Raw genomic sequence first — 12,837 nt, forward strand, 5'->3', positions numbered from 1 at the left:
CATGCTTCCTCTCTGGGGAATTTGGAAAAGGATCTCAGAAATAGCAGTGAGCTGGTGACAGGTTCACAGAACCCTGGGGCTGCCATCTTGGAGTGGCCATCTTTCGTAACGTGCATGAAGAAGTTAAGAAAAGCAGTTCTTCAGACAGGCAGAGAAATGAAGCCGAAGGGCAAAGACAAACAGACATGAGAGAGTTTGTGGGAGAGAAGGGAGACAAGAGGGTGAGCAGCTAACCCAGATCTAAGTTCTTGGTTCCTGCCCGGAACCCTGCTCTCAAATTTCATAAACTGTATTTTATATCCTGCTCCTTTGGGGGGGACGAGGGAAAGTATCTTTAGAGTGGAGAAACCTGGCAGACACCACCTTAACCAAGTGACCCCAGTTACAACACCAGCAGAAGACACGCCCACAAGATGTTCCCCTGATGAGAAGCGCTGAGAAGGACACTCACTTCTGTGGGTTCCAGCCAGGAACGCACAGCCACAACCTAATCCTGAAAAAAATATCTGGGAGCCCAAAAGGAGGGTCATTCCACAAAATAACTGGCCATCAAGGTCATGAAAGACAAAGAAAGGCAGGAGCTATATCCCAAATTGGGGTAGACTAAGGAGACACAACACGTAAATGCGAGTAGGATCCACAGGAAAAAAAAATGTCGATGGGGTAATTTGTGAAATTGTTGACAAGTCTATTACAAGGATGGTATCATCGCTAATTTCCTGGTTCCAATCACGACACTGTGGTTATTAACTAAGGAGCTACCATTTGGGGAATCTGGGTGAAGAGTATGCGGGCAACCCAGGGGCTATCTTTGCAGCTTTTGAGAAGTCTAAAATTTTTTCAAAATAAAATTAAAGCGTTCTGTTTCCTGCTTAAGCTTGCTTGATCAGGTTTCTGTTCCTCCGAATAAATGAGCATATTAAATTCACAGTTACCTGTCATGTCAAATACCAAGGTCTCCCACTAATTCCCAGCCCGGCCACATGTTCCGACTTGGGAACGCTTCCAAGAGATAAGCACTTTAAAAGACCCCTTCAAGGCTAGAGGCTCAGAGACAAGAAGCCATCCAGGAATGGAAGAAACCCAAAGTCACACATTCCTTTTCTACGGTGCAGCCCTGAGAACAAGCCTGGGGGACCCTGGCCGCACTGGGGGCCCTACAGCACAGGCCAGACAGCCCAGGGGCAGCCGGGCAGCAGGGAGGGCTGCCTTTGATCAAAGCTTACCTTTCTCCAGGGACAGGAAAGAGCCTGTGCCGCAACACACAGACTTTAAAAGCACGCATTTTTGGGACACCTGGGTGGCTCAGTGGGTTAAGCCTCTGCCTTCAGCTCAGCTCGTGATCCCAGAGTCCTGGGAATCGAGCCCCGCATCAGGCTCTCTGCTCAGCAGTGAGCCTGTTTCCCCCTCTCTCTGCCTGCCTCTCTGCCTACTTGTGATCTGTCAAATAAATAAGATCTTTATTTATTTTTTTTTTAATTTTATTTATTTATTTGACAGACAGAGATCACAAGTAGGCAGAGAGGCAGGCAGAGAGAGAGGAAGGGAAGCAGGCTCCCTGCTGAGCAGAGAGCCGGATGTGGGACTCGATCCCAGGACCCTGGGATCATGACCTGAGCCGAAGGCAGCGGCTTAACCCACTGAGCCACCCAGGCGCCCTAAATAAGATCTTTAAAAAAAAAAAACAAAAAAAAAAAAGTATGCATTTTCCACAAAAACCAAGGGGGAAAAAAGAGACACAGAATGGATCAAAGAGACTTAAAAGACACAGAAACCAGTTACAACCTGTGGACCTTATTTGCATCCCAATCCAAACAAAGGCTAAAGAATGAAATTGTGGGAAAGAATCTCCACTGGCTGATTCTGTTTAGATGATAATCTGGAAAAGACCAAACCAAACAGACAGAGACCAATTCAGTGGTTGCCTGGGAGTTTGGGGAGAGGTGGGGGAAGGGGCTGGCCATGATGGCAGCTCCTGGGAGAGGGGACTATCCTGTATTTTGATTGTGGGTATGGGTAGAGCGCTGCGTGCATTTGTCGAACAGATAGAACATGTACGGAAAGGGGTGACAAGGGCTGTTTGCAGACAGCACCTCAGTTAATGATGAGTCGATTGGAGATCCGATCTCTGATTTAGTGATGCTAAAGAATTATCGTTAATTATTACAGGTGGGTTCACAGACTCACGTTCTATAAAAGGAGCTCTCATCTGTTCAAACACAGCTGGATCAGATGATTTGGTGTCAGGGATTGTTTCAGAATTACCTGGGGGTGTGTAGGGGTGTAGGCGATATAAGAGGGACCGTGTGTTTCAGAGGATGGGGACCAGGGGCTCATGAGACTGTTCTCTCACTTGTATATACTTCTGAAGCGTTCCAGAATAAAGCAAAAACAAGAAAAGATTATGTGTACAGCCAGTCTACTGCCCCCTTTGGGTCTGGGTTCCCCAGTCCCGGGTGGGAATAATGGTTTGTGCAGGCACATTCTCACTCGCAGTAATTCCCCTGCTGCAGGACCGCCTCCCGGGGACGGGGCGATTATGACTTCTGCTTTACAGAACAGACCCACAGGCAAAGTGACCTGCCAATCAATACAGGATTCAGAGCCAGCTTGGCAGGGTCTGAGACGCTTCCTGAAACTATGGACCCTCCTGCGTTAGCCACCTCCCAGCTGCAGGAGAACAGGACACACAGGCACATACACAAAACACATACTCTCTCTCCCCCCCAACCTTCCGCCCTTGGAAGGACCCCCCCCCAACTCCCACATAGCAACAGACAAGCATCACCAGCATGTTCTCACTGGAGACCTAAGAGACTCAGGGTAACCCCCCACACAGACTTCTTCCTCCCTGGCCATATCCACTTGACAAACTTTTAAAGGTAAGTAGGATAGCAACACATTGTCATAAACTGGGAAATTAGAAACTAGAAACTTCTAACCTTCCAGGACAAGTGTGATTGTTTTCTGTATCTCACGAGCTGGTGGTTTGCTGGTGGGTGTGGCTGGGTGGTTGGCTGGTGGCTGTCTTCTGGTGGAATCTGCGGGAGGAACGCCTGCCCTGGGACAAGGCTCTAGGAACGACTGAAAGGTGTCTTCCAATCTCTGACGGGCACTGGTGCTCTGCCTGATTCTGCTTGTGTCTGCCAAGAATCCACAGTCTCCAGTGAAGTGAGTTATAAAACTGAATTTACATCTACGTCACTGTGGTTTTTACAGATCAATAATTTAAACTTCATCACAGGACACCTGGGTGGCTCAATCAGGTAAGCATATGCCTTTAGCTCAGGTCATGATCCCAGAGTCCTGGGATTGAGCCCCACATCGGGCTCTTTACTCAGCAGGGAGCCTGCTTCTCCTTCTCCCTCTGCTACTCTCCCGCTTGTACTTTCTCTATCAAGTAAATAAAAATCTTAAAAATGAAATAAAGTAAATAAAATCTTAAAAATAAAATAAAAGATTCAACAAAAGGAGGGATATTCAAGAAAAATATCAAGAGCCCCACTTTCACCAGTGTAAAGGAGGCCAAAGAGAGGTCTCTGCCACAAGCAATGTTGGCACCAGTGTGGCTGCCTGGGAATGAGACGCGACTCCTCCTAGGACCCCACAGGCCAGTGTGGGAGGTGACTCACTGAGAGACACGCCCAGGGCAACACCAAGCACCGGGAGGCCCTCAGGTGCTGGAGGATGTCAGAGAAGGCCAGTCCTGGGTACCGAAGAAGAGAAGATTCTTCTGGAAAGAGGAGAAATGGTAAGCAAAGGAGCAGATGCCAGAAACCACAGGAGAGTCAGGAGAGGAAAAGAAGATAGAGTAGCCCACGCACGACTCCAGGTTTGCTGGAGGGGAGCAGCCACACGGACACCAGAGAGAGAGGTGGGTGGAAGGGCTGGGCCGTGCTGCAACCTGACCTTCACCTGGAGCAAGGGTGACTGCTGTGTTTCTCCTTGGGCCGTTTACAGCCTCTGTGAGCAGCTGTGGGCAAGTGCCACACCATGCCCTGCTCGGTATTCCCTGAACCTCAGCTGGAGCTTAGCGGTTAAGATTGAATGAAGGAGTCAGTGTTTGAGCACAGCAGGGGTCAATAGGGACCCAGGACAGTGACTGGCAATGAGCCCCCACCCGGAGTGGTGACCTCCTGCTTCAGTCCTCTTAGGCCCCCCAGGCCTTTGGGTCAAGTCCTTTTTTAAGCAGGAAACGGTTCCTTTTTCTCCACATCCTCACCAACATGTTGTTGTTTCCTGTGTTTTTGATTTTTGCCACTCTGACAGGTGTGAGGGGATACCTCACGGTGGGTTTGATTTACACCTCCCTGATGTTGTGCTCAACATCATCTGTTTGTCTACAAAGAGGACACATACCCCAGCATTCATACACTCTTCATCTGCCGGTCACCTGTATGTCTTCTTTGGAAAAATCTCTATTCAGGTCCTCTGCCCACTTTTAATTGGATTAGTCGTTTTTTGGTGTTGAGTTGTTTCAGTCCTTTATCTATTCTGGATATTAACCCATCATCAGATACATCATTTACAACTATCTTCTCCCATTCAGTAGGTGAATGGGTAAAAATGAATGGAATATTACTCAGTCATTAAAAAAAAAATGAAATCTTACCATTTGCAACAACAGGGATGGAGCTAGAGAGTATAATGCTAAATGAAATAAGCCAGTCAGAGAAAGACAAATACAATATGATTTCCCTCACATGTGGAATTTAAGAAACAAAACAAATGATTAGACAAATTAAAAGAATAGACAAAGAAAACAGACTCTTAACTACAGAGAACAAACTGATAGTTATCAGAGGGGAGGTGGGGGGGATTGGTCAAACAGAGGGGATTCAGAGTACACTTGTCTTGATGAGCACTGATGCATAGAAGTGTTTCACCAGGGGCGCCTGGGTGGCTCAGTGGGTTAAAGCCTCTGCCTTTGGCTCAGGTCATGATCCCAGGGTCCTGGGATTGAGTCCCACGTCGGGCTCTCTGCTCAGAGAGGAGCCTGCTTCCTCCTCTCTCTCTCTGCCTGCATCTCTGCCTACTTGTGATCCCTATATGTCAAATAAATAAATAAAATCTTTTTTAAAAAGGAAGTGTTGCACCATTACACTGTACTCATGAAGTTAACATATGCTGTATATTAATTTTACTTCAATTTCAGTAAGAGGGAAAATTTAGTTCTAAAAAAAGGAAATGGAAGAAATCAAGTGTCCTTTACCAAAATCTACCACTAGATGGGGCTAGGCAACTTTAATGAGAAATGATAACTGGGGAGGTTCACTCCTTCCAAGTAATAACATGACCTTTTTCACTTTTCCTGTCACAGAAACTCTCAGTCAATGCGATTAGGGAGCTAGAAGTGCCTGTCCCTTTTCTTCCACCTCTAAGAAGTGCCATCCCAGTGGTCTTATGCATGGGCTATGTTCGGCTTCAAAGAAGGGGCTGCCAGCTCCAAGGGAGGGTGCTATTCCTTCCATCCTGTGGACTGGAGTTCTCAAACTTGACTCTGTACAACCACCCGGGGGGCTTGTTACAACAGAGATTGCTGGGTCCCACCCCAAAGTTCCTGACTCAGTAGGTCTGGGATGGGCTTCTGAATGTGCATTTCTGATGTTCCTCGTTTAGGGACCTCACCCTGAGGACCATGCTATGGAGGGTTCTGGAAGCATCAGATCCTCTAGAGACAGAACCAAATGCTATGGTTCTGCCAGGTGGGAGCCTTCAGGCTACAAGGAGTTCTCCCTCACCCCCTCCCTCATCCCCAGGCATAGCACCGGCCCTGCTGAGGGGCTAAGCTACCAAATCTCCCTCGGAGCCCTCAGCTTGGCTCCATTGGGAAGCCTCTAAAACCTTTAAAATCAGCAAAAAAGCCATCCATGAGCATTTCTTGAATAGGCTATGGAAGGCCCAAGGCAGGGACTCAGGTGGACCCAGACGTAAAACATTCTGACCCAATCTGGGGCCCACCCCCATACCCGTGTTCTCAAAGTGTGGTTCCTGGATCAAAATACCATCACCTGGAAACTCAGAAATGCTCATTCTTGGGCCACACCCCAGAACTACCGAGTCAGAAACTCTTGGGTGGACCCAGCCATACCTGTGTTTTAATAAGACCCAATCAGGCAGACTTTTGGTCCCCATGACCTTTGCCCCTTGGCTTTCTGCCCATGAAGATGTCATATTACACAGCAAAAGGGACTCTGCAGATGTGATTAAGGTTCTTAATCAGTTGACCTTAAAAAAACAGGGAGACTATTACAGATCATTCCTGATCATATGAGCCCTTGAAAGGGGGCTCTCATAAGACAGAGAGTTTAGATGTCCAAGAAAAATTCCACGCACTGTTGCTGGATTTAAGGATGGAGAGGGCCGTGTACCAAGGGACATGGGAAGCCTCTAGAACAACTCCTGGCTGACAGCCAACAAAGAACTGGGGTCCTCCATCCTACCTGCCCATAGAATTGAATCCTGCCAACAACATGAATGAGACTGGAAGATTCACCACCAAGAATCTCCAGAGAAGAAGGCTGGCCAACACCTTTATATCACCCCTGTGAGACCCAGAGCAGAAAAACCAACCAAGCCTGCCCAGACTTCCAACCCCGTGGAAATGTGGGATAAAGCACTGCTGTTTCAAGCCCTTGCATCTGTACAAATTCATTAGAGCAGTGAGAGAAAACTAATACAACCTGTGTTTCTTCAGACCCACCGCTAGATTTCTTTAATATAAGCACATAAATTACGATATAGGAAATGACTGGTAATATTTTGATAACTATCTCAACAGAATTGGTTTCTTTTTAATTATACATACTTTATTTTTATTCTATGCCCTTAACATTTCTCTGAGAAGCGGTCCATGGGCTTTACCAGGTGGCAAGGTGGGGGTCAAAGAAGACCCCCGACTTAGAAAGACAACATCAGAGCAAGACCAGTAAGTCTTGGCAGTAACCATGGGTGGGGACAGGCAGCCAAGCAGACAGGCTGATTTCATAGTCTCAGCAACTAGGTTAATCTGTGAAGCAAGGTCTTTCTTTTACATCTAACAAGCACATATATGTACACAGAGACAGGCACCTTTTTGCCCTGGAATTAGAACTTACCATGTCAGGCTGGGCTCTTGCATTTTCTCAGTGCAGCCACGGGAAGAGCCATAATTTACATCACAAACCATAGACATCACACAAATGTGTGTGTGTGCGCATTTGAACAAATATAGATTTCAACATGCGAACATATATATTTAAAATGCAGGTTTCACCAAACAAATCCCACCATTACTAACCCGTCAGTTCCTTCTTTTTTTAATGCTCATCAATTCTACCGAATTCATTTTACCACCCAAATGGTAAAATGTTTTTTACCTTTTTACAATGTAAAGACTGGTCCACGTCTCCGGGACCAGTAGGCTTGAGTCCGCATCTCCAGTCTCTCATTCACACACACATATGCACACATATACACATACACACAGATACACAAACTTATATACATATACAAATATACGCTTATACACATATGTACACAACATGCACACATACACACATATACGCATGCATACCTACACACAAATAAACACATATATATACACACGCATGCGAACATACACACCCCCCCACATACTCACGCTCACTCTATTCTTCCCAGGCCTCAGAGGAAACCACAAATTACCAAGTCACCAAAATGGTGCATCTAGTCCCTGTGCCATGGTTTGTCACGAGAAGGATGAGTTTAAGGGCAATACTCAATTTCTCAAGCAGTGAGCTTTACCTTAGGAAATAATCACCAGACCCCAGTTTGCTTTCAGTGGCTCCTGAGAGTTGTTGCAGAGTGACAGGTTTGTGCAATGAGTGGTGGGACAGAAAGGAAGATTCTGGAACTCCACGGTCCCCAAATGAGATCCTGGGCAGATCTGGAGGGCACTGAATCGCTACAAAATCTCCAGATCTACTGAGGCTTTAACTTTTATTTTGCAGGCATTGAAGGGTTAGAGACAAAGTAACATATCAATGTTCTAGATTTCCTAATTAGTCCAATTTTGCAAACTTTTTGTTCTCTTGTCCCTTACCTGTACTTCCCAAACCAATTGTCAATTTATTTTTAGATTTTGGAAATGCAGGTGCACAGTATATGAAGATTTAGTATTTTAACCCAATGTGCCCCATCAGGATGGTCAGTAATGAGAGAAAGAAAACTGGAAGGAATCAGGGGGATGAGCCATGAGCTCATTAACCAAGAAGGAAAGCCACGGAAAGAGGAGTGAGTTCTTCTGGTGACTTTAGTTTTCAAATTAAGCTTCACCAAAAAAAGGGGCGGGGGTGTGAGGAGAGGGGTTAGAAATGGGAGCTTTATGCTAAGAAATTCTGAGCAGAGGCAAACACTGACAACAATCACTCTTTCCCAAGCCATAATCAAATTCCAAAGTAGAGGGCTCCTGGGTGGCTCAGTCGGTTAAGCTTCTGCCTTGGGCTCAGGTCATGACCCCAGGGTTCTAGGATGGAGTCCTGTATCGGGCTCCCTGCTCAGCAGGAGTCTCCCTCTCTCCCCCGACCTGGTCATGCTCACTCTTTCTCTTTCTCTCTCTCAAATACAAATACATTTTTAAAAATCTTTTTAAAAAATTCCAAATGAGAGATTTTAGGTCATGAAACGAGAAACAGGAAGTACAGATTTGACCAACTAGACGATAAAAATTCCAACTCTTTTTATCCATCTTTTATTTTTAAGAACAAGGTTAAACTGGGCAAAACAAATCAACTTGCAGAAGCCTTGTTGGGGGAGGAGTGGCACGAGGGGAACCTCTGAGACTCCTGGAATTGGCATGACCCATTATCCCTGCTTGCCCAGGACTCTGCCAGTCTGGGCATGACAGTCCTCCATCCTGGGAAACCCTCGGCCAAAGCAGGACAGCTGGTCATGCTACTCAGAAGGGCCAGTTTCTGGCTCAGAGCACTGGACACACGGGTGTGTTGAGTTTCTGAGAACCCCCCCCCACCCCTGTGGGATACTTACACACTTTTCTGGACATACAGGACCCTGGAATACAGTGTGTTATAAAACCTGATTCACGTGTGTGGCGTGAATGCCCAATGGCGAGCAGCGGACATGAGGGTGAGGAGCCATACCTGGGCCTGCAGCTCCATTCTCTGGGCCTGCAGGAGGGACACCACCTCCCGGCCCTCCTCCAGCTGACTCTGCAGGACGGTGGCTTCCCGTTCCGTCAGGAGCTCCTCCTGCACAAAAAGGCCAGACTCAGCATTCACAGACGCCTGATGTATGAGGAAATCCAAAGGGAAAAGGGGCAAAGAAGGTTCTTCACATTTGTGTCCCTTTGCCCAAACTCCATGCTGAAGCCCTGTCCCTCAGTGGGATGGTATTAGGAGTTGGGGCCCTAGATGAGGTCTTGAGGATGGGGCACTCATGGTGGGGTTAGTGTCCTTACAGATAAGGAGGCAACACCTGAGTGCTCGAGCGCTCTCTCTCTCTCTCCCCAAGATGCACCAAAGAGAGGCCACATGAGGACATAGCAAGAAGGCGGCTATCTACAAACCAGGAAGCAGCCCTCATCAAAAGCCAAATCTGCCAGCAGCCTATCTTGGACTTCCAGCCTCCAGCACCGGGAGAAGCAACTGTCTGTGGTTGCGCGGCCCCATCTGTGCTGTTTGTCACAGCAGCCCGAGCTGACTCAGACAGGCCCGTCCATGGCGGCCACTCTGAATTCATGCCTTTTCATTGTCTTCAGAGCCTGAGCCATAAATGCTAGGAGGGTAACTCGCTGGACACCCACAATTTAGACCTGGCTGTGCCATAAACAGGCCAAGAGCCTCAGAATAAGTCACTTTCTCCTTCTGTGAAAGGGAAATCTGGGAATGCCGACTCTCGCCGGCCTCTGTGGTCTGTCCATGCAGATGGCATGGTCAGTCTGGGCTATCAGCCGCGCCAAGGCCACAGCTGCACCAGGCAGAGGCCGTCGGGCTGCAAGGGACTACAGGGAAGTAGGGGCCCCGGGGAGGCTGCTGTCCCACCCTAGCCACACTCCAAGGAACCCTAGCCACACTCCAAGGAGCAACAATGGGAGAAGATCCTTCCTCAATCTCTCCACACCACTGAGCGGGCGCCATTTCGCCAACCAGCCCCTCCACAGTCTGTTCAAAAACATCCAAATCCCTTGTCAAAAAAGCCTGACTCTGCTCAAGAGGAGTGCCTTCTGACACGGAGCATGCTACCTCACCTCCGGGCACAAATCAAACTCCAAGCATGAGCCCGGGGCTCCCCTCTTCAAAGCCACATGGGAAAGGCAGCCCCCCCGCCCCCGTTTTCCCTCACTTTGCAAAGTGGCCAGAGCGACAGCAGAGACACAGAGATAGCTACAACAAGACAGACAGACAAGACGTGCACTGAGGGAGCAAATGTGGGCCCGTGGCCACCGCCCGCCCAATCCCCTGGGGGGAAAGTGGAATCTGAGATATAAAGGCAGAAGGCCCTCCTCGGCCCTGTGTGGTTACTAAGTCCCTACTGATGCTCCCTACTTATAAACTTATAAATGAGCCCCCCGCCCAACATCCGAAGATGTCACTCCAGGACCATGGGGGAATGAGAGAGGAACAAGACCACCCTGTGTTCGAGCACCCACAAAAATCACCAAACGTCCCCTCCCCCATAACACAAGTGATGCTGCTGGATCGCCGAGTACGGACTCTCAGGTTGCAAACTCTGGGGATGCTCAGTCATAGGACCAGCTCTCTCCTGAGGGCACCCAACCCAGAGCAGGGCCCTGCTTAGCTGATCCCTCCCCTCAGACCTCCTAGCACAGGCTTCAATCCTCTCACGTGTCCCTCCTCCACGGAGACACCCTGCAGGTCTCCATTGGGCACCCCCTCCCTGCTGCAGTGAATAATACACCCAGCTTTATTTGACCAAAGATGCGTCCCCGGCAGCCTCAGACTAGAGGGCGCAGACGTGGTGCTTTACTGACACCTTAACTGGGTAACCTGCCTTCCTAGAACACTAATTATATCCTCATTTTGCAAAGCTGACTCATACATTTTCTAGGTAGGAGTCAACAAAACAAACCTGAAAGGGACCATCTATCTCATATATAGAATTTTTAAGTGAAGATTAATAAAGAATGTGATGCTTTTCTGAATCTCTGGTTCTCCCAGGAGGGTCTTGTTAAAAGGGCAGATTCTGGTCTGGGCTCAGGCCAGAGAGTCTATTCCTAACTAGCTCCCAGCTGACACCAAGATCACGACGGAAGCTCCCAGCTGACACCAAGATCACGACGGACAATCACTGATATTCTCAAACTGAGACCAGACAGTCTCTATGGTCTTAAAACTCAGAAGAATTTTGTTACAAGGAAACAGATGATAGGATTAAAAAGTGTGCTTTGGGGTAAAACACCTTTGAACCAGAGGGAAAAATGAGGATTGCACAATGAAAATAAGGTCTGGAAAGAAATCTCTGACAAAGAATATTAAGCATCAGGAAAAGTTATTTTAGGTTTTTGTGGAAACCTCGGTTACACCAATTATGGGGAACAGGTCCCTGAAATGGTCATTGGCAGGCAATTTGGACAAGAATGTCCCCAAGAACAAACAACTTTCCTACCTCAGAGATGTTACTTGGCAGAATTTTAAAATATCTTCTAGAGGGACCTGGGTGGCTTGGTCAGTTAAGCGTCTGACTCTCGTTTTTTTGATCAGGTGAGGATTTCAGGATTGTGAGATAGAGTTCCATATCAGGTTCCAAGCCCAGCTCTCTCCCTCTGCCCCTCCCCACTGCCCCTACTCTCGACGCGTGCTCTATCCCTCTCTATAAATAAACAAATCTTCAAAAAAAAATAGTAAAGTATCTTCTACAAGCAAATGCTAGGGTCTCTTCAGCTTTGATATTAAAAAAATTAAGTTAAAACAAAAAGCCTTGGGGCACCTGGGTGGCTCAGTCGGTAACCATTAACGGTCTGTCTTCGGCTCAGGTTATGATCCCAGGGTCCTAGAATCCAGCCCCACATCAGGCTCTCTGCTCGGCGGGAAGCCTGCTTATCCCTCTCCCTCTGCTTGTGTTCCCTGTCTCTGTGTCTTTCTCTGTCAAATAAATAAATAAAATCTTAAAAAAAAAAAAAAAAGGCTCAAGCAGCCAGCTACCCTGGCCACAGGTCCTGCAGTTTGTCTGCTCTCTGCCCTGGGAGCTTCTAATGAGGGAGTCAAGGCTCCACCTGTCAGGCAGCTAATTAATTGACTTGATGTGTGGTCTAGGCAGACATGCAGGTGAGTCCAAGTGTCACTGGGGTTGAGCACCACTGTACTAAGTCATCCTTGCAAAATACCCTTGCAAAATCTTCCAGTTTGACCAGCCCACCAAACCTTGTACCAGCCCACCAGAGCCTCTGGAGAAGGACCACCGTGACATTTTTGTCGTAATCTGCATTATTGCCCGTTGATTTTTACATGTCTCATGTTAGGCATCTCGAAACCCATTAAACCACATTAGGAAAAAACTAAGCCAGCAGCTAGAGAGCCAAAGGAAGAAGGAAGGTGGAACATTATATCAGAAATAAGGTTTTTTTTTTTGTTTTTTTTTTTTTTAAAGATTTTATTTATTTACTTGACAGAGAGAGATCACAAGCAGACGGAGAGGCAGGCAGAGAGTGAGAGAGGAGGAAGCAGGCCTCCCGCCGAGCAGAGAGCCCGATGCGGGACTCGATCCCAGGACCCCGAGATCATGACCCGAGCCGAAGGCAGCGGCCCAACCCACTGAGCCACCCAGGCACCCCCAGAAATAAGGTTTTTAGGTTTTCTTTGTTGTGGTATCTAATCAAATCATTTGCCCATTTAAAGAAAA

The 12,837-nt window shown here is 47.6% G+C and overlaps 1 protein-coding gene across 2 annotated transcripts in view; it reads right to left on the reverse strand.

Annotated features, from left to right (window-relative positions):
* The window catches only part of LOC111141653 (beaded filament structural protein 1), a 43,117-nt gene that overhangs the window by 6,284 nt on the left and 23,996 nt on the right, over window positions 1-12,837 (reverse strand). For both annotated transcript variants that reach the window (XM_022494377.1, XM_022494376.1), the window contains exon 5: window positions 9,120-9,227. In XM_022494377.1, the coding sequence (XP_022350085.1) occupies window positions 9,120-9,227 (108 nt within the window). The remainder of the gene's footprint in view (window positions 1-9,119; window positions 9,228-12,837) is intronic.

Source organism: Enhydra lutris, unplaced genomic scaffold (genome assembly GCF_002288905.1).
Source record: "Enhydra lutris kenyoni isolate GAN:26980312 unplaced genomic scaffold, ASM228890v2 scaffoldscaffold6, whole genome shotgun sequence".
NCBI classification, from domain to species: domain Eukaryota; kingdom Metazoa; phylum Chordata; class Mammalia; order Carnivora; family Mustelidae; genus Enhydra; species Enhydra lutris.